The sequence below is a fragment of the Aethalodelphis obliquidens genome, unplaced genomic scaffold (assembly GCF_003676395.1).
Source record: "Aethalodelphis obliquidens isolate GAN/ISIS:26980383/991018 unplaced genomic scaffold, ASM367639v1 scaffold50, whole genome shotgun sequence".
Classification (NCBI taxonomy): domain Eukaryota; kingdom Metazoa; phylum Chordata; class Mammalia; order Artiodactyla; family Delphinidae; genus Aethalodelphis; species Aethalodelphis obliquidens.
This window is the reverse complement of record NW_020837994.1, coordinates 9,997,720-10,016,632: the sequence shown is the minus strand read 5'-3', so window position 1 is coordinate 10,016,632 and position 18,913 is coordinate 9,997,720. Positions and strand designations below refer to the sequence as shown.

General features: G+C 39.6%; 1 protein-coding gene across 4 annotated transcripts in view; it reads left to right on the top strand.

The window, feature by feature from the left end:
• The window catches only part of DLG2 (discs large MAGUK scaffold protein 2), a 534,199-nt gene that overhangs the window by 505,874 nt on the left and 9,412 nt on the right, over window positions 1–18,913 (top strand). For all 4 annotated transcript variants that reach the window (XM_027083549.1, XM_027083548.1, XM_027083550.1 and 1 more), the window contains 3 exons: window positions 11,339–11,389; window positions 12,715–12,816; window positions 16,824–16,996. In XM_027083549.1, coding sequence (XP_026939350.1) covers window positions 11,339–11,389; window positions 12,715–12,816; window positions 16,824–16,996 — 326 coding nt within the window. The remainder of the gene's footprint in view (window positions 1–11,338; window positions 11,390–12,714; window positions 12,817–16,823; window positions 16,997–18,913) is intronic.

Below are 18,913 nucleotides of genomic sequence, written 5' to 3'. Positions count from 1 at the left end.
CAGGCAGGCAGGTCAGGGCTTACTACTGTGACCAGTGTTTGGCTGCAGTCTGGATCCTTCCCTGGATGGAGCTCTTCTTTGCAGAACGCATTGGAGAGGGACCTGAGGAAGCAGGGACTTTGCTTCCAAACAGCATTTATCTGTGACCAGGACTGGGTCTGGTTCGCGTTTTCTATCATGCAACTCTCCAAGGGCTCGAGACAAATTCTTTTCTGGACAGAAATATTAGATTCCATTGCCACGTATATTGTTTTGGAATGCTAGCTAACTGGGAGTGATTAAATTCCCTTTATTGATTACTAGCATTTGTTCACTCTTTCCCTCCCAGCAGACATTAAGCACTTCCTTACTGAGCAGTGAGCTTGTATTGGGTGGATGCTCAGACTAAGAATTGGCCATGAAACTTGGAGGGGATCATCGCTCTCAGTGGTACGTTGCTGTGGCAGTACTGACAGTGGGCCAAAATGACATCTGCTGACTCTTTCTCTTTTTCGTAACAATCTTCTGCTTAAACCTTTCGAGTTGCTTTACAAATCCTTGAGTCTCAGTCCAGGGAGTTGGGAATGAAAGTTGTTTCAGAAGAAGAGAGCATGGGATCCAGATTGCTCAGGCAACACGGTCTGTCATGGTAGTATCCATTTCAACTCCACTGACTTCTTCCTTCCTCTTCCGTGGCTGTTCTCCCTCTCTCATTGCTCTCTCTGGGGACTTCCATGCAGGACATCCCCGGATTAGGTGACGACGGTTATGGAACAAAGACTCTGAGTAAGTTCCCAGGAATGGTCACTGTAACTTTTCTTTTCTTTTTCTTTCCTTTTGAGTTTCGCTTTTGTTCCTTTTCTCGAGGGCCTTTCACTCCTAGCATGCACAAGATACTGAGTTTTATTTGTTACCTAGCTGTGAATGCTCCTACAAAGCAATTTTCAGCCGTTTTGTTCTGCATGTCAGCATTTAAAAGCAAAGTGTCTCAGGCACTGTAACTTCCGTTGCAGTTCACACCTTCCCTTTCTGACCGCGTGCTGTGACCAGCATGGTCCTGGTGCCGCCGTGGCATCCCTTGCTCTGCCGCCTGATACCTCCCAGGGAGCAAGAAACCATGTTGAAAGAAAGGGCGAGTTAAATGCTGTAGAACAGGAAAGCAGAAATGTATCTTATATTCTTTCTTCTGGCTTTTCCCCCAGACATACTTAATGACCTTGCCAAATTCCATAATTGGGTTGTACTTTGCTATTGGTAAAGGAGCTGTGTTATAGTCAAAAGGAACATGCATTCTCAAAAAGTAAATATTAAGCTATTTGATCTTCCATGAATAATTCTTTGCTATTAACTTTGACTGATTTTTTTTTCTGACTTGCGGTGATCCTGCTTGAAATGTTTGTATGATAAAGTTTTAAATATGTTTATTAATATGTTTTTCTATCAGTGATTTATTAGCTGCATTGCATAACCATATCTTCATTTTACGGTTTAGAGTGGAAAGAAAAATATATTAAACTTTAAAATTTTCTAGTTATTAATGCCTTTACTCTGTGTCCCATTGCACTAATAAAAAATAATAATTCTGTGTATTAATATACTATACTATGATTTTTCTTTCTTTAATATTAACTCCATTGTGTAGGCATCAATGAACTAAGAACAGTTTTGTGTCTTTTGCAGCTGTATCACATGTTCATTTTTGTTTGTTTTCTTTTTGTTTTAATTTAACAGCTATGGGCAATATTTTTAGAAGCTGTTCATTTCATTTCTGTAAAACAAAATAACATTGAGCTGGACTTTGTTTTCAAGAGCTGGTTATATAACCCTGCGTAATGATACCTGTCATCCTTCAAATTGTTAATTTGGACTCTTTTTTTAGATATGTATGTTTAGAAAACAAAATCTGATCAAGAGTAACTACTGATCTCCTTAAAGATGAAAACTTTATCTTTGAGTCTCTATATGGAATATGTCATGAAATTTTTCCTGAATTGGTGGCTGAAATTCAAATGTTGATTTCAAAAGTATCTGGATAGCATCAAGTACCACCCGAGAGAATTTCTTAAATTTTCAGTGGGGGTGGGGAGCATTTTAATATATTGTTAATATGAACATCACTAAAAAGTAGTTGCTATTGGAGAGTCAAAAATATGTTATGCCTTTTTATATCTAGAATGATGCCCTTTTAAATCCAAAGATTTGTTTACTCTTTAAAAATTGAACAGATTTCACTAGGTAAAGTTATTTGCCAGTTAACACTACTGGTAGCCATAATTCGGACTTTAGCTGGAACATATTTTTAATTTCTTTTTACCTACAAAATAGAAAAATTCTGTTAAACACTATCTTGATGTTAAGAGAGATTGGCCGTTAAATAAAACACTGCATGGTTCTAAATTTCTATAGTGTAGCTTCACTCTAAATTATATTAAAAGTAAAAACAAAACAAAAATAAACCTGTCATCTTCAAGTCAAGGTACTTGTGATAATCACACACGTGAAGATATGCCATTGTTGGGTATGTGCTTAGACTTTCTTTTCAGTAACAAAAAACAAATATGCACTAATTCATCCACACTTCTTTCCCTAGTGCCTCTTTGCACTTGTAACATATGTACCTAAATTAATAATGCAGTTCTGGTCAAACACCCACACAAAGAGAAATGATTCAGGTGAATTTAACCCATGCTTTGATTTTCATTAGTTTCATGCTCTGAAATTAATCCATCTAGGATGTGTTAACTAACACGATTGTGGGAGTCCTTTCACAATGTTCACATGTATCACATCATCACACAGTACACTTTAAAATATATTACAATTTTATTTGTCAGTTATATCTTAATAAAGCTAAAAAATGAAAACTAATCTGTCCAAGAATCTATAATAGCAAATACATTTTAAAGCACTTTTTTTAACTGTTAGAGAATAATGTTCTATATTCTTTTCCTTTTTTCTAAAGATGTACAACAGTTGTCACTTTTTAAAAAGCTGAATTGATTGCTAATGAGCTTCAGAAATCAAATAGTCACATATTCTTCATTCAATTAGCCTGATATGCAAAGAAGTTAGTAAGTTGATGAATTTATCTTCTATAGCTTAGTAAATAGTACAGATGAAACGAAGTGATTTTGGAAATAAAGCCCTAATTCTGGCACATAACCAATACGTCCCTGTTATGCTAGTTAAACTGTGTTTTTATGAAAAAAAGGTTCGAAATATCACCGTATACTTGTGCAGTCATTCAACATGAATTAAAAACATACTTCGTGGCAGAACCTGTGCTTAGTATCAGACCATTTATCTTCTGCCTGTTGCACTCCTCCAGAACCTAATAGCTATCCAAGCAAGAATCTTAAAATAAAAACAAGGAAATATTGAACTGACTCATAAAACATTTTTCAGTGACTCATTTCTTCCTCCAAGATTTCCTACACACTCACTGAAGCAGGAAAGTTCTTCAACAATCCCTTTCATCTTGTGAATTAGTTTAGGAAGTATTTAAATAGAAATAAAATTCAAGGGATTCCAGGGATCAATTGGCAATTTGAAATGCAATATTCCTGCAAGATACCTAAAGGCAAAATAGAGCAACAAAAAGCCTGCAGAAAACAGTCCCTGCATACCAGAATCTCTTGAATTTATAGTCAAGAACATCCAGTTGAGAGACGTTGACCTTTGTAACAAGAATCTGGAAAATCAGAGCAACATGAATGGGTCAAAGTATTCATAAAAAGAAAAGTGCTTAGATGGACATTATGCATTTTTTATAATTAAACGTAGTTTACTGTTTGCTACAAAAGAAGATACAGCAATCAAGTAGTAGCTTCCTGGAAAAGAGAGATAAAGTTTTCATCTTCATCTTATCTGAATTTTCTCAATGCGTCTCCTCTACGGCCTCTTACTTGCCTTTCGCTCACATTTCTAGTAGCCTTGCATGGTATTCCTTTAAGTTCTGGCTGCTCTCCAATGCTTGGTATCTCTTTAATTTGCTGTGCTGTTCTTGCAGAACATGTTTCTTCTAATGCCAGCGATAGCGAAAGTAGCTACCGTAAGTTATTGCTTTGGTTTGTGATTCTTTTCTTTGCAGTTGCCCCTTTGCCTGTGGTGTGCATTTCAGATTTTTGCTGTCGTTGTTTTTCAATTGCTGCCCTTTATCATCCTCATCCAAAGCAAATGGCTTGAAATGAAATCATCATCTGATGTGGAAAGATAGCAAAGACACTAGGGCGGTGGGTGGACTCATGTGATTTGTGCGAGAGGTAGCAGTCTTGCTAATAAATGACTCCAACCTCAGTTGGCTGTGGCCTGATGATGCAATTTTCCTAGAGAAGGTGGGGGTAAAGTTCAACTTGGTGGATTCTGACATTCTGCCCTCCAAAATAATTTAAACTCCCTGCAGGAAGGTTGAAAAGTTGTCATGGTTTTATTTTCCTTCTCATTTTGCCTTTTCCTTTCTGTTCCTGGCTCCCCTTTACAAGAGAAATCCTGATAAATTACAGTGTTCCTTTTAAATGGAGCATGAACCTTATATGATTAATATTTTGAGGTAGATACTATGTTATATCTAACTTTAAATTTTGATGGTTGGGAAGAGATGAAAAAGTTTCATCCTCTAATGTTGAAGGAGCTCACATTTTGTTTAAAAGTGAACAAATCTTGGATCAGAAAGCTTAAGTGAAAAGGTAGGTAACTATTTAAAACTTATTTCTGGTGTTTGTTTGGTCACCTCAAGCCATTTGCTTAGTGATATAAAAATATTCACCAAATGCCAAGCACATCCTTTTTATCTGTTCTTGTGGTTTCTTACCACTTACAGGTTTTTGGTGACTAACATAGGTACATGTTATTACTGGGATCCTTACAATTTCTGTAATGTTTATTTATACGCCTTAATGAAATGGGTTACTCAAAAAGCAATTGCTGAGGATATTAGAAAACGGCAGGCCCAATACATATGACCCTCAGCTACCAAGATAGAAATTGGTTGGAGGTTTCTGTTTGGGGGTTTTTTAGTTTTGTTTTTGTTTTTTGTCTTTTTGCTTGTATTAATTGAAAACAAGAATAGAATAGCTTTTATTTTTGTTTTTTTCCATTACAGCATGGTAATTTACAAAACCATGCCTTTTTTGAGGTGGAACGTCAAATAGTGTTCTTGAAGTGTGACAAATTCAATCTGGATCTTGAGAAAGGCTTTGGATAATCAGATTGGTAGAAAAATAGAAAAAAAATCACAAAAGAGGAAAGATGACAGATGGAGGAGGAAGATGAAACACACCACAGAACGAAATGAAGAAGAGTTGTAATGAGATGCCTTTGATCAACCAAATAACGTTAGAACCCCCTCATTTCCTTCCTCAACAGAATAAGTCCTGCTGATGAAAGGAATTAAAGTATTCTCATTCTTAACGTGATCTTTAACATTTGTACATTCTTCCTACTTTTATACTTTTATGATTATCCCAAGTTGGGAAAATATTTGCCTTCCCCCATCTCTTCATTTGGTTTTAAAACAAAGAAACCTGGCTGGTTAAGAAGTGACCAAAGATTATCTTCCCTGCGCCTGAAGTACCCTCAATTTAGTATAAGGAAAATATAACTTATTTGTTGGGATTCATGGAGACCCTTGGCCCTAATTTCTTTGGCATCAGTTTTCAGTTTTTAAGTGTTGTGCTTCCATCCTGTAGATACAGGTAGAGAAAGGAAAAGCATCAAATCCTGTTCTTTCAATCCCTTTTATGGAAAGTATATAGGAACTACCTTTTCCTTCAGAAATCTTCTTTTAGAGTATTTCAGAAGCCCCTCTCTTCTCCTTCAGAGATGGGAATGTTCTTCTCAGAATCATTAAGTTATAAAAATTGCACCAGGGCTTTCAGCTGTTTGACAGTTTTTTGATTGCAATGCTCCAAGATGAAATCAATAATTCTTTTCACCCTCAAATAGTAAGTACACATAAATGTTTATTGAGTGAATAAAGGAAACACTTGCAAACAGCTTGAATTATCTATGAGAAGAGAGAAGAGTTGGAACTGGACTCTAGGATATTACTAGAGAAAATGTGGAGTCTAATAATCTATATTGGCTTGGGTCTCATCTGAGAATACAGAAGGTTAGCCATTCAAATTGTTTCCTTTACAAATGAACAAAAGTAGGAAGAGCCTTTGTCATAGCTTAGAAGGGAAAAAAGGATATTTCTTTCTCCAGGATAGAAATATGAGGAATAACACAGGAATATTTTTTAGTTCATTCATCATCCGGTCTATGTCATGCTCTCTCACAGGCACCTTAAGACCCAATATGAATCTCAATGAACTCTGGAACTCAGCACACGTATAGGGAGAGAGAGAGAGAGATCAATACATTAAAAAAGCACAGAGTGTGGCTGTTTCTAGAATAAAAGTCTGGCCCAAGAATAGTGGGGCTTCAGAGATGATTTCAAAGACGAAGGGGCCTTTGAGCTGAGCTTTGGAAAGATGAGGCACTTGCCAGCTCAGTAAGTTGAAGAAGAAACGTTCTAGGAAGGGCAGTGCCCTGACAAAAGACAGAGGCTTGGGACAGACACGGTTTCGTGAAAGTGCCATTTTGAAATCAAACCAGGCTGGATTTTTCTACTGAATTCCTGGCTTTTGCTGTAATTATGACTAACTTCTGTGTTTTGTGGATAGCAGTATAGACAAATACAAAAAAAGACCTCTTTTCACTAATGTTCAGGTGTTATTTTTTACTCTTAGAACCATTCCGTGTCCACTCAGGGACAAAATGGCTAAAATAATAGTCAGTGGTTAGAAAGAAGAGCCCAGGCCCGTGTGTTTCACAGCTCCAGAGGGCACCATTCACACTGCATTCTGGAGTTACAGATTGTGCCAACCTTACTTGAAAGCCTCGTTTATTTTCTGAGATACACACACATACACATGAATTTACACTAACCTCAGTTTCTAATAAGTAGCTCAGACCTTTGCTGCACCATCTCAAGAATTATAGAATAATTATTTTTTCCGAAGTCCAAGTATATTGAGCACCAGCTAAAATGCAGTTAGTTACAATGCACATTGTCTAATTATGCAAGATGCCATCTCAAACCTTGCAAATCTCTACAAGCTGAAGACCTGCCTTCCTTAAAGCCCAATGAAGCTCTTTATGTCATTATGGGTATGGGGGAGCTGACGATTATCCTCCTAACCCATTGGTGCTCATCAGTTAAGTAGGATTTTCAAAACAAGGATCTTGAAGAAATGATCTGAGTGAAATTGAGATACTGAAATGAGGAGACCCCAGACTTTCCCTCTGGAATCAGTCAAAATGGTGCCCGTATTCTTCTCCTTTCTCCACTCTTCTCAAGTTTTGCCCTTATATTTCCTTTAGTTCTTTAGTCCTTACAAAGCAATTTTATTACATCTATTATTATCTCATTTGATTTCTGCAACAAAATTATGAGATATACCTTATGTTAATACCCCGTTTTGCAGATGAGGAAGCTGAAGTTCCAAAGCGCTCTACACCTCACTAATACGACGGCACTGCAAGTCCAGTCAGGATAGTTTACTTCTGAAACTTACACATTTTCAGTCTTCCCTATAGTTTGTAATCCAAGCCTCTTCACGTTTTATCTAGTACATTTCAACCATTTCATACTGCCTATCAAGTTAATACAAGCAGCAATATTTATATAGCATCAACTATGTACTAAGCCTGCTATTAAGGGCACTGTGTATAGTAACAGATCTTCTGAAGATCCTTTGAAGACACTGAATCACTAATTCACCATGTGACCTTGAAGAAATCCCTGAACGTTTTGAACCTCAGTTCTCTCCTATGTAAAATGACTAGCTTGGATTAGAACAGAGATATAAGAAACAGATTTTAATCAAGATTGCCCTTTGACCAACTGGTAGTAGCTGCCTGAAGAATTGTATTGAAAAGTATTGAGGCCAAGTGAGGCTCAGCAGTAATTCGGGCAATGATCGATTTGTGATGCATGTCGAGCGTTCGGAAGGGGGAGTGACATCATCATGTGCTGCAGACTTTCCACCTGTAAACCACATGAACTCCAAGCCCTTTCTTAGCGCTAACATTCTGTGGCTCTAGGAACCCAGTTAATTCCTCATAATTTATCCAGTGCAGACAGTAAACACTACATTTAGAACATTTAATGTCCTGCCACTGGTCTTTACTTCCCTCCTCTCTCTTTTCTAGTTTTGAAAAAGTTCTAAAAAAGAACAACTTGTTTTTCCTTATCATGAGGGCATATTTGGGTCTTACTCCAAATCCCTCTTACTGTGACTTGCTTCCAGTTTAAAGATGGTGTTCGTGGAGTTGGTTACAACGGTGTCTGCCAAGTCTCTGCCAACCACAGGCGTCCACCCCCAGTACTGTGCCGCTCTCCCCTTTCCAGCCATGCAGTTGCCAAAACAAGACCAAGTAATTGTTCATACCCTTGTGTCGGCTGTTATTTCTGAGTGCCGACACCTCCTGAGCAAAAGATAGAAAAACTACTAAGGATGACTATTTTATGGAGATGACACAGCAGCATTTAAAAAAAAAAAAAGAGTTGGCGTTTGCAGATGGAGCACCTTATGCCCTGTCAGTGACTGTGACCCAGGTTCAGCTCCTTTCTCTGCCACCCACCGTTTGTTCATTTGTAAGTTCTGGCCCTATATCCCAGCCTCCACAGAGAATTCTACATCTCTGGCCTTTTTGAGACAGTGCCATATACTCAACAAGGCGTCAAAAAAGGTGTAGTTTTGAATGTTGACTCTACTACTTACTAACTGAGGAAACAGGCCCCGTCTCTGAGCCTCAGCTTCTTCATCTGTAAGGTAGAGATCATCAGAGCACCTACCTCAAAATAAATGGCTGTGAAAAATAGGAGGCAATGGCTGTGAAAGCCTTTTATAGCCTGTAAAGTGCTATGCAGACATGAATTATCTTTCTTTCATTGCTGTGGCTTTTTTATTTCTCCCCCTCGTAACCTCACTCCCACTACCCCTAGGGCTTTTCATTCTTGAACATGAAAGTGAAAATTGGTTTCAGGTGCTGAGTTCACAGTTGTTATGTAATACCAGCCACCATAGCATCCCTGCAGGCTTCCTTACATAGTGCCTGATTGTCACAGGGTCTTCAGAATTGGGATGGGCCTTGACATAAGGGATGCTGTCACTGCTGTCTGCCAGTCTCACTGCTCTGAACAAGAACCAGTGCTTTTTGTAGGTTAGAAGTAAACCAAAAAGCAATGGATAAATGAAGAACTGCAGAACTCTGTTCTAACAAAGTCAGTCAAAGCTATGTTGCTTTGTCCTAGTTTTCTGAATCACACATTGTAGTTACTGACACCAAATATTTTATTTAAGGTTTGCCTTTAGAATGTCCCATCAGAATGATTTGCAAGGCCATTGTAAAGAGATTCCCATGGGAACACGAGGTGTTCTATTTATTTAGAGAAAACCACACTTCCCAAAATGAAAGCATATAGACAGAAACACAAAGCAGAACCTGTCTTTGGCTTCTTTTCTCATCCTGTCTCCTACCACTAGAATCAGAATGCAAATTCATTGTCCTCTTTCTTTATGTTAAGTACTGGGGACACAGTGGTGACTGTGGTATGGGATTCCCAGTCTGGTGCAGAGGCATAAGTATCACCTGATATTTAAAACCTCTGTTATCTATCAAATGGTCAGGATTCTCCTACCACATATTAATCGTTCCATGGAGATTTCTCTGGACGTTAGTCTAACATTGCAGTATTAGTCTACCATGCTTCTGTCTCTAAAGCTGTGCTTTTTTTCCCCAACCATTTTTACACTTATCCTCTGAATTCCTATGACCTCTGCATATCTCAGCCTTTACATAACTAGAGCTTAGCAATCAATCACCTTTATTATTTTTTGGCCCAGCCTCTGTAAATTTTAGTCGTTTCATTTTTTTTTTTTTAAGGGAATCACTTTTTCCTGAATAAAAAAAAAAAGTCATGAATCTGATTCCTCACATACCAAACCCCTGCCCTGATGTGGGAAGGTCCCCTGAACACTTTTGGAGCAGCCGTGAGTAGGTTCCACTTAGAAGAAGCACCAATGCCTGTTCTCCGTGACTTTAGGAGGTAGCCTAGTGGTGCCATTCTGAGAGTGGGCCCTGCTTGAGGTGAGATGTGGCGCAGGCCCGGGGCCACTTCTCACACTTGAAAAAGTGACACCCTCACTCCCCCCAACCCCCACCCCAGGGAAGACAGCTGTAATTCACAGCTTTACCCATATATCGCTTAATTTCCCAAAATCAGTTGTCATTATCAAAACTGTCTGTAATACTAACTCCTTTTATGAAATTAACTCACCCGAGGCTGTGACTTCTGAAGCACATGGCTTTGACAGACTGTGAATGTGTTTCAGGGGCTATGAGGAGATAAAGCAGTGAGACTCATTGCCGTTTGGTTTCAGGAAACAGTACCACGTATTACACTCCTCCTCTGTAGAAAAGCATACAAAAAGCCCTTTTCAACAGCCCTGAACAATTTCCCCACCAAAAGATAATTGGTCCTGGGCCTATGCAAATAAAAGAATAGAGCCTTCGGGATTTGCAGCTGAATCAGACTAATCTCGTGCCTAGTTCATCAACTGGGCAAAATAGATGATTAAAAAAATAATTGCCTGAAACCAATTTACTTTTCATGGTTATGTGTTGACTTGAGGCTCATCGTGAATCGGAAGGCTTATAGCAAATGACACTGGAGGGGGCCGACCCTTATGCTACATTGTCTTCCTTCCTTCTCTTTTCAAAGTTTCAAGGCTAGATTTAGCAGCAATTAGAACCAGTGATATAGGGTCCTCCTCAATTTTTTTATCTTCTTAATTGACCCAGCGTTTTCTTGATGAATTAACAGAGTAAAATCCTCCGAGCCCTGTAGTGTGTGCTGATGAAGTTTTTGTCTCGTAAATGAAACAAGCAGACATTTGCTTTTGAACGTTCTTCTTTGGGAAATAAAATGGAAGATGAAATAAAAGGTCCAGAAATTCTGGTAATGTAGCAGTAAACTATTGGAAGGACCCTCTCCTTGAACTCAGTGGGTTCCTTTTAAGTAGGAATGCTGGATATGAGGCCATAGTGCTGCATTTCTCAGTGTCAGACGGAAGGCGGTCTCTTAGACGGCCAGCCTCCAGTTGTTCCTTAAGACTTATGACCTTCGATCACCTGACACTGTTAAACAGCTTTATGGGGGTGAAGGGATTTGGGGAATAGTTCAAGGAGGGAGAGAGCAGGGAAATTAACCCTGAAGTGGGTCTGTTTCCTGGGTTGCAGAGCAGGACTTGTAGCTGTGGTTTGTGATTGGTTGTTAGTCCACCGTAATTTTCCTTTTTTCTCTTCTCAGGAGGACAGGAAGACTTCATTCTTTCTTATGAGCCTGTCACAAGACAGGAAAGTAAGTTTCCCAGCATGCTTTGGTTCCTGATTGACACCATTACAGAAGGGAAGAGTGAAGGACTAAGGAAAATAAACTCCTTAATAGTCAGCAGTTCCCAGGCCAGACCGTGCTCTCTCTTTGGCCCTGTGACCAAGCAAACAGCTTCCCTGCTGAATGTGGGCAATGACAGCTCCCAAGAGAATGGAACTGCCCTCCAGATGGGAACGAGCACATCCAAATCATAAAGAGCCCAACCTGCAGGATCGATGCATAAAATCTCCATGCAGATTGACATCCACTCAGTATTAAGAAGGGCTTTTTAACAGACCTGTTGTAAGGTATAAGCTACCTTCTAGGCTGCTCCGAAGCCTGGGAGGAATTTATACAGAGGCTAATGGCGTCAGAGGAGGAATTGTACCAAATGAACTTTAGAGTTCCTTGTAACCCCATGATCACAAAGGAATTGGGAAAATCCAAGCAGAGTATAGAGAGTATTTTGAGCTAAGGAAAAGAAATTACAAAAACATAAGGTGTGGGCTTCGCTGGTGGCGCAGTGGTTGAGAGTCGCCTGCCGATGCAGGGGACACCGGATCGTGCCCTGGTTCCCACATGCCGCGGAGTGGCTGGGCCCGTGAGCCATGGCCGCTGAGCCTGTGCGTCCGGAGCCTGTGCTCCGCAACGGGAGAGGCCACAACAGTGAGAGGCCCGCATACCGCAAAAAACCCCAAAAAATCAAAACATAAGGTGTCATTACTGCAGATGATTACTATGTTTTGATTTTTTGGGGTTTTTTGCGGTATGCGGGCCTCTCACTGTTTTGGCCTCTCCCGTTGCGGAGCACAGGCTCCCGATACGCAGGCTCAGCGGCCATGGCTCACGGGCCCAGCCGCTCTGCGGCATGTGGGATCTTCCCGGACCGGGGCACGAACCCCTGTCCCCTGCATCGGCAGGCGGACTCTCAACCACTGCGCCACCAGGGAAGCCCCAGATGATTACTTTTTAAAGTCATTGCCTAAACAATGGTCAAATAGCTACTTTTTCTCCCATTCAATTGACTAAATTCAGTAGTTGTTTTGACATTGTGTAGGCATAACTGTAGAGTAAGCAAAACCTCTCCAAATGTTTCTTTTCATTGACAGACACTGCAGTTGTTTTTCCCTGCAGAAAGTAGACTCAGCCAGCACACTGTGTTAAACATCAATTTCCCTATGCAGGGCTGTATGGGCAGTTTATCCACCGAAGTAATACCCTTACCAGTTCTTGGTGTTTGGCAGTTTTGCCTTAAGACCACAGTGGTTTCCAAGTCTTTCTCCTCATCTGCATCTTCCTTTCCATTTCTGCAGTAAACTATACCCGGCCAGTGATTATCCTGGGCCCCATGAAGGATCGGATCAATGATGACTTGATATCAGAATTCCCTGACAAATTTGGCTCCTGTGTGCCTCGTAAGTATCTAAACAAAGCTTGTCTCCTTTTGAGATGATAAAATGTAATTCTGTTCCTCCAGTAGTCTCTCCAGTGATTCAGATACCATCAGTTACCTAGTTTCCAGGCATCTCATTTAATTTTCCCCGCCGAACACGTTTCATCTACGCTGCCATGTGTTGTTCTCTATTTAGTGAGTAAATGATGTGGTCCCCTAGAGGGCAGGATGAATCCTTTCTTTGTATCTCCCACAGCATTTAAAATAGCATAGGTTTGTTTGTTTTATTTTTAAAAAGGGACCTCCCTGGTGGTCCAGTGGTAATGAATCCGCCTTATGATGCAGGGGATGCGGGTTCCATCCCTGGTCAGGGAACTAAGATCCCACATACCACGGGGCAACTAAGCCCGCATGCCACAAACTACAGAGCCCACGCACCCTGGAGCCTGCGCACCACAACCAGAGAAGAGAAAAACCTGCAGGCCACAACTAGAGAGAAGCCCACGCACTACAGCAAAGAGCCCATGCGCTGCAACGAAAGATCCCGCATGCTGCAGCTAAGACCCGATGCAGCCAAAAATAAATAAATAATATATATTTTTTAATAAATAAAATAGCATAGGATTATTGATAGGCATCGGTATGTTCTTATTGATTGATGGAAATGCCACTGAAGCATTTTTTCCCATAGAATAACATTACCGAACCAGGTTCGCTGAGATGCCGAGGTTTGCAACAAAGAAAGGGTTAATTCACGAGGCAGCCAAGTGAAGAGATTGGAGAACGAATCTCAGACTCTCAGACTCGCTGCCTCCTCGAAGGCGAAGGCGAGAAACGGGATATTTGTGGGACGAAGGAGCAGGGTGGTCTGAGGTGTGGGGAGCATGGGGAAGGGTGATTGGAAATAAGAAAAAGGTGAGGTAAATGTCATTCTGTGCAGGTGCAGGTAAGCTACAGGCTTCCTCATGGCAAGCATGTTCAGAAAATCACAGCATTAGCATGTTCTGAGGGTGGAGTTTGGGACCCCCTGATGTCAGGTCACCAAGTGGACATTGGCACTTGCCCAGTTGGAGGGTCGGTGGTCTTAACCAGCTCAAGCTCGAACTGGACGCAGCTGACTCTGAGTTCCTGAAAAACAGTTCAGGCAAACACATCGTTTGGGTTGTGTGATGCTTGGAGGACCTGCAAGGTTTTTTTGTAACAACAAAGTGAGCTCAATCAGTGAAGGCAGGTTACAGGTTTAATGGATCTAACTGGTGATCACCCTCAGTTACAAGAAAAGAGATCAGAAACAAAGCCATCTATTAAAATCACCTCAGGATGACTTAGGGCCATGTGTCATTGCAAAACAAAATAGCCTTTCCCAAGTGTTTCACAGCCTCAGGAGTTGGGAAGATGCAGACAAGAAGGATTATAAAATTTTAACCCACCCTCCTGGCCACTGCAAACTTTAATCTGCTTTCTTGTCATTATGGACAATCATCAGGTCTCCTGGTCCCTCTGGTACACTCAGGGCTACATGCCTGTAAGAGGCTATCTGCTCTCCTTCCTCCCATTTGCCACCCACCCACTCACCACTTCCATCTCTACTCCCACTGTGTCACATAAAAATACATAGAGGCCTTCTGTGTACATAGACAAACCCACCAGGGAATTTTAATTTATTAGATCATCGAGCTCTTAAATCTGATCTCAACAGGTATTTCTTTCTCACTCTGCAGTTTTTAAGCTTTATGCTCTGAAGTGTCTCTTACATTTCAAGACTGCAAATGTCTCCCGGAATACAGAAGAATAGCAAGAATTGCATGTGTGCAGTACATGGGCAGGAGGGAACTAGGACGACTGTGCTATCTCATGAAACTGTTCCCAGCAAGGGTTCTGGGAAGAGACCTTGCCACAGAGCATACCCTGAGAGAGACTCCAGATAGAAATGATCAGGTCAAACCCTAGGCCATTTGTCACAGCTCCCAGCTTGTTCCTCCACTTTTGAAAGAAAAAAAAATCCTTTAACACCATTTTTACTTCCCCTCTACCTTGCATAGTCTCCTCTTTCTCTTTTTATAATTAATAGCACTATTTTATGAAAATCAATACATGTTCATTGTACAAAACATGGAAAATGATAAAAAGTTAAACAAGAAAATAAAAATACAGAATCCCACAAGGTACCCAGAAGTAACATCGCTGCTAATATTTTCATAGATTTCTACCTATTCTTTCTTTTCATGCATTTTCTCCCATGATTAGGCATATATTAGATATATAGATAGATAGATATTTTTTGCTTAATATCATTTAAAATTTTATAACTATTTTAAATGATTATTATATCATAATTAATACTTTCTCACTTATGGGTATTTTGGGTTTTCTCTACTTTTCAATATTATGAATTATAACTCAAATACAATTATAATTATGTGTTATAATTATTTATAATTTATAAATTAATGTAGTGAATATCTTTAAGGATAAAACTTCATCCAAAGTTTTGATTTTTTTTTTTTTTTTTTGCGGTACACGGGCCTCTCACTGTTGTGGCCTCTCCCGTTGTGGAGCAGAGGCTCCGGCCATGGCTCACGGGCCCAGCCGCTCCGCGACATGTGGGATCTTCCCGGACCGGGGCACAAACCCGCATCCCCTGCATCGGCAGGCGGACTCTCAACCACTGCGCCACCAGGGAAGCCCCAAAGTTTTGATAATTTTTAAAGATGGATTTCTAGGAAAAATATCTGGGTAAAAGATCAAAAATATTTTAACATTTTTTTAATGTTAAGGATAAATTATATTTAACCCAATATATCCAGAACAATACCATTTCAATTGTAATCAGTATAAAAATTATTGAGGTATTTCATAATTTTTGGTAGTAAGTCTTGGAAATCCAGTGTGTATTGTACATGTATGGACCAGCCCCATTTTAAGTGCTCTTGAATGGGGCTGCTGGTGACCACACTGAGCAATGCAGGTATAGAATGTATCTTACTTCCTCCTGTATTCTTTCTTTTTAATACAATTTTTAAAGATTACTTTCCATTTACAGTTATTACAAAATTATTGGCTATATTCCCAGTGTTGTACAATACATCCTTGAGCCTATCTTACACCCGGTAGTTTGTACCTCCCACCCCCTCACCCCTAATATTGCCCCTCCCCCCCATAACCACTAGTTTGTTCTCTGTATCTGTGAGTTTGCTTCTTTTTTGTTACATTCACTAGTTTGTTGTATTTCTTAGATTCCACATATAAGTGATATCATGCGACATTTATCTTAACGTTTTTTTTTTTATTTATAACGTTAAATTATTTTCCCTTCTCTTCTTACCAAAAAGTTTAACCATTTCTATCTATGGTTAGAGTTGATGACTTTTAGTCCCTCCTTAACTGTGACCGTCTCATTTTACATCTTTTAAAATCCCCGGATATATTTATACTGCATGTCCATTTTTTAATATGAGACATTTTTTTACTTCTTTGCTTGTCCCATAATCTTTTATCATGTGCTAGACATAGTGATGCTACATTATTGGGCATCTGGATTTTGTTATCTTCCTTTATAGAATATTAAGTTTTTGTTCTGGCAGGTAATAATTTACTGACAAATCAGCTTCTTCCAGTTTTGACTTGGTTTTAGGGTTTGTGAAGGTGGGTCTAGAGTAAGTCGAGAGTAACCTCATAACATGCGGCCCTTCTGGCGTCTCAACCAAATGCACAGTCTGGCTGAACTTCAGAGTCTCCTAGCACTACATGACCTCTAGACACTCTCCATTTGGAAATGAAAATGGAGTAAATGCGGAGTCCCTTCGTGTTGCTCTTAAGTATTACAGCCCAACACTGCCTGTTGTCTGATGCCTGAAAATATATTTCCATATATTTTATCTAGTTTTATAGTCTTTACAGTCTTTACTATGTCATGGTCCTTCATATTACATATTTTTATATATCTATGCTGAGGGTGTAAAAATATATGTATAAAGGAAGTTTATGAGTATAAAGTTACCTTATTTTCATCTTTTTTGTTTTATAAAGATACTACGAGGCCAAAGCGTGACTACGAGGTGGATGGCAGAGACTATCACTTTGTCATTTCCAGAGAACAGATGGAGAAAGACATCCAAGAGCACAAGTTTATAGAAGCCGGCCAGTACAATGACAACTTGTATGGAACCAGTGTGCAGTCTGTGAGATTTGTAGCAGAAAGGGTATGTTCCCCAATCATCTTACGTCTCTCCTGAAGAAGGTTCCCGGGTGGCAAACTGCATTTTTTTGGTCATTACTCTTTCCTGATTTCAGCTGTAAATTTTGATTAAATATTCCTTTTAAGACCTCTAAGCAGAGATTCCCTTTAGAGCAAGATCATTAATCTTTATTCTAATCTCAATAAAGACTGACCTGGTGGGGAGAGGAGGAAAGGGAGCTATAAACCTGAAGGCAATTAACAGCTTGAAGCTTATGGAGATTCACTTTATCCTTGACTCACTTCTCTTTGGCCACAACATTGAATTTACTTTAAAAACTTTGTCACTCTTCGTTGTTTAGATCAGGGTCCTCAGTTCTTTTTGTTAGCAGGAGTTAACTTTTCATCTCCCTGAAAACTCGAGATCCTCCTGGTGGAGGGGTAGATAGATGGGGAGGACTGCCTGGCCTGTTGCTGGCAGACATTTTAACTCAGAGGAGGTGTAGATGCTGTGATTCTCCTCCTCCTGATGATTTCATGGGCGTGGAAATGAGAAGAACGTTCAAGAGAGAATAGGATAGGAAAGCACTTCAGTGTACCTTTAAGATCTGCCTAAGGAAAGATCCTAATCTCCTATGAACACAGAGAACCAATTTCATAGAAGAAAAAAAAGAGTTAAGAGGCAATCATATTTGTTGGATTGATTGGATTTGACACAACCTTTTCCCCCCCTTTTAATGTATTGGTGAAAAAGATTAAACAAGAAATGTTCCTGTCTGTCTGAGAATACAGTAAGAAGGTGGTCTGCTTTCTTCTCTCTGGAAAGCTGGCTTCTTTGAGCTATATCATACTGTTTCGAATCAGCTTCCCGGATAATGGCATCTATTCTCGTAGACACAACCTTTGTTACCTCGAACTGTTCTGGCCAGTGAATAATCAAACTGCATTTAGACATTTTATATAACTGCTGCATTTCACACATAGCAAACTTGGAATTTATATAAGTGGTAAAGGCTTGAGCCACCTTAGTGTGTTTCTCCTATAAAAGCTCAAGTACTCACTGGACTCGCTTCATTTTTACACGGATATTATGGATGAGTTTTTATCCCCTTTTATTGATTTAGGACTATTTCTATTTGCATAGTATGCTTTTTCTCTTCTTTTGTAAAGCTCTTTAGCCTCGGGGTAATGAAGCCATTTCCCTCCAGGAGGCAGAATATGATGTGAGGCAAATGTGTCTGTTTTTCCAGAAATACTTTATAAAGCAGCTCCTTGCTCTGGGCACTCATTGCAGTGGAAAGCAAGTTAAATGAGGTGTGCTATAGTGTAATAGGGTTTTTATTTGTTAAGAAACAAGATATTTAAACACTATGCAAGCCTATCTCTCAACATTTAAGATAAAATATTTAAGGTAACTCTTTGTGTCTGTCCTTGCTTTATACTAGACTGAGCATATCGAAGGCAGGATACATATAAACGCTCAGCAGATGTTTATGGGATTGTTCTAAACTCACATTACCATTCTTCCAGATTTAACGTTGGTCAGGGTGAGACAATAAGGTATCTATTTATTTCAACCAATAAGACTTGGGTTTGAGACTTTGGGCAAGTTAGTATTTTTAAGCCTTAGTCTTTTCTTCTGTAAAATGCAGTTGATAATATGTACCTCATAGGTAGGGAATTTCTTCTTTGACAATTTGGGAATTTCTTTTTGACAGTTGTTTTCAGATATGGTTTATGAGCGTTTCATGAGAGTGGACTCAGTCATATTACATATGGCTACACAGCTTCCTGGTGCAGAGCATCAGGTATTTATTTAAGGAAATAAAGTTAACTGAGATAACACAAGTAAAATATCTATCCCAGTGACAGACGCTTAGTAAAGGAGTAAGAAATATAAATTATTGCAAACATTTGGTTATGACCCTGTATATCAACTTTT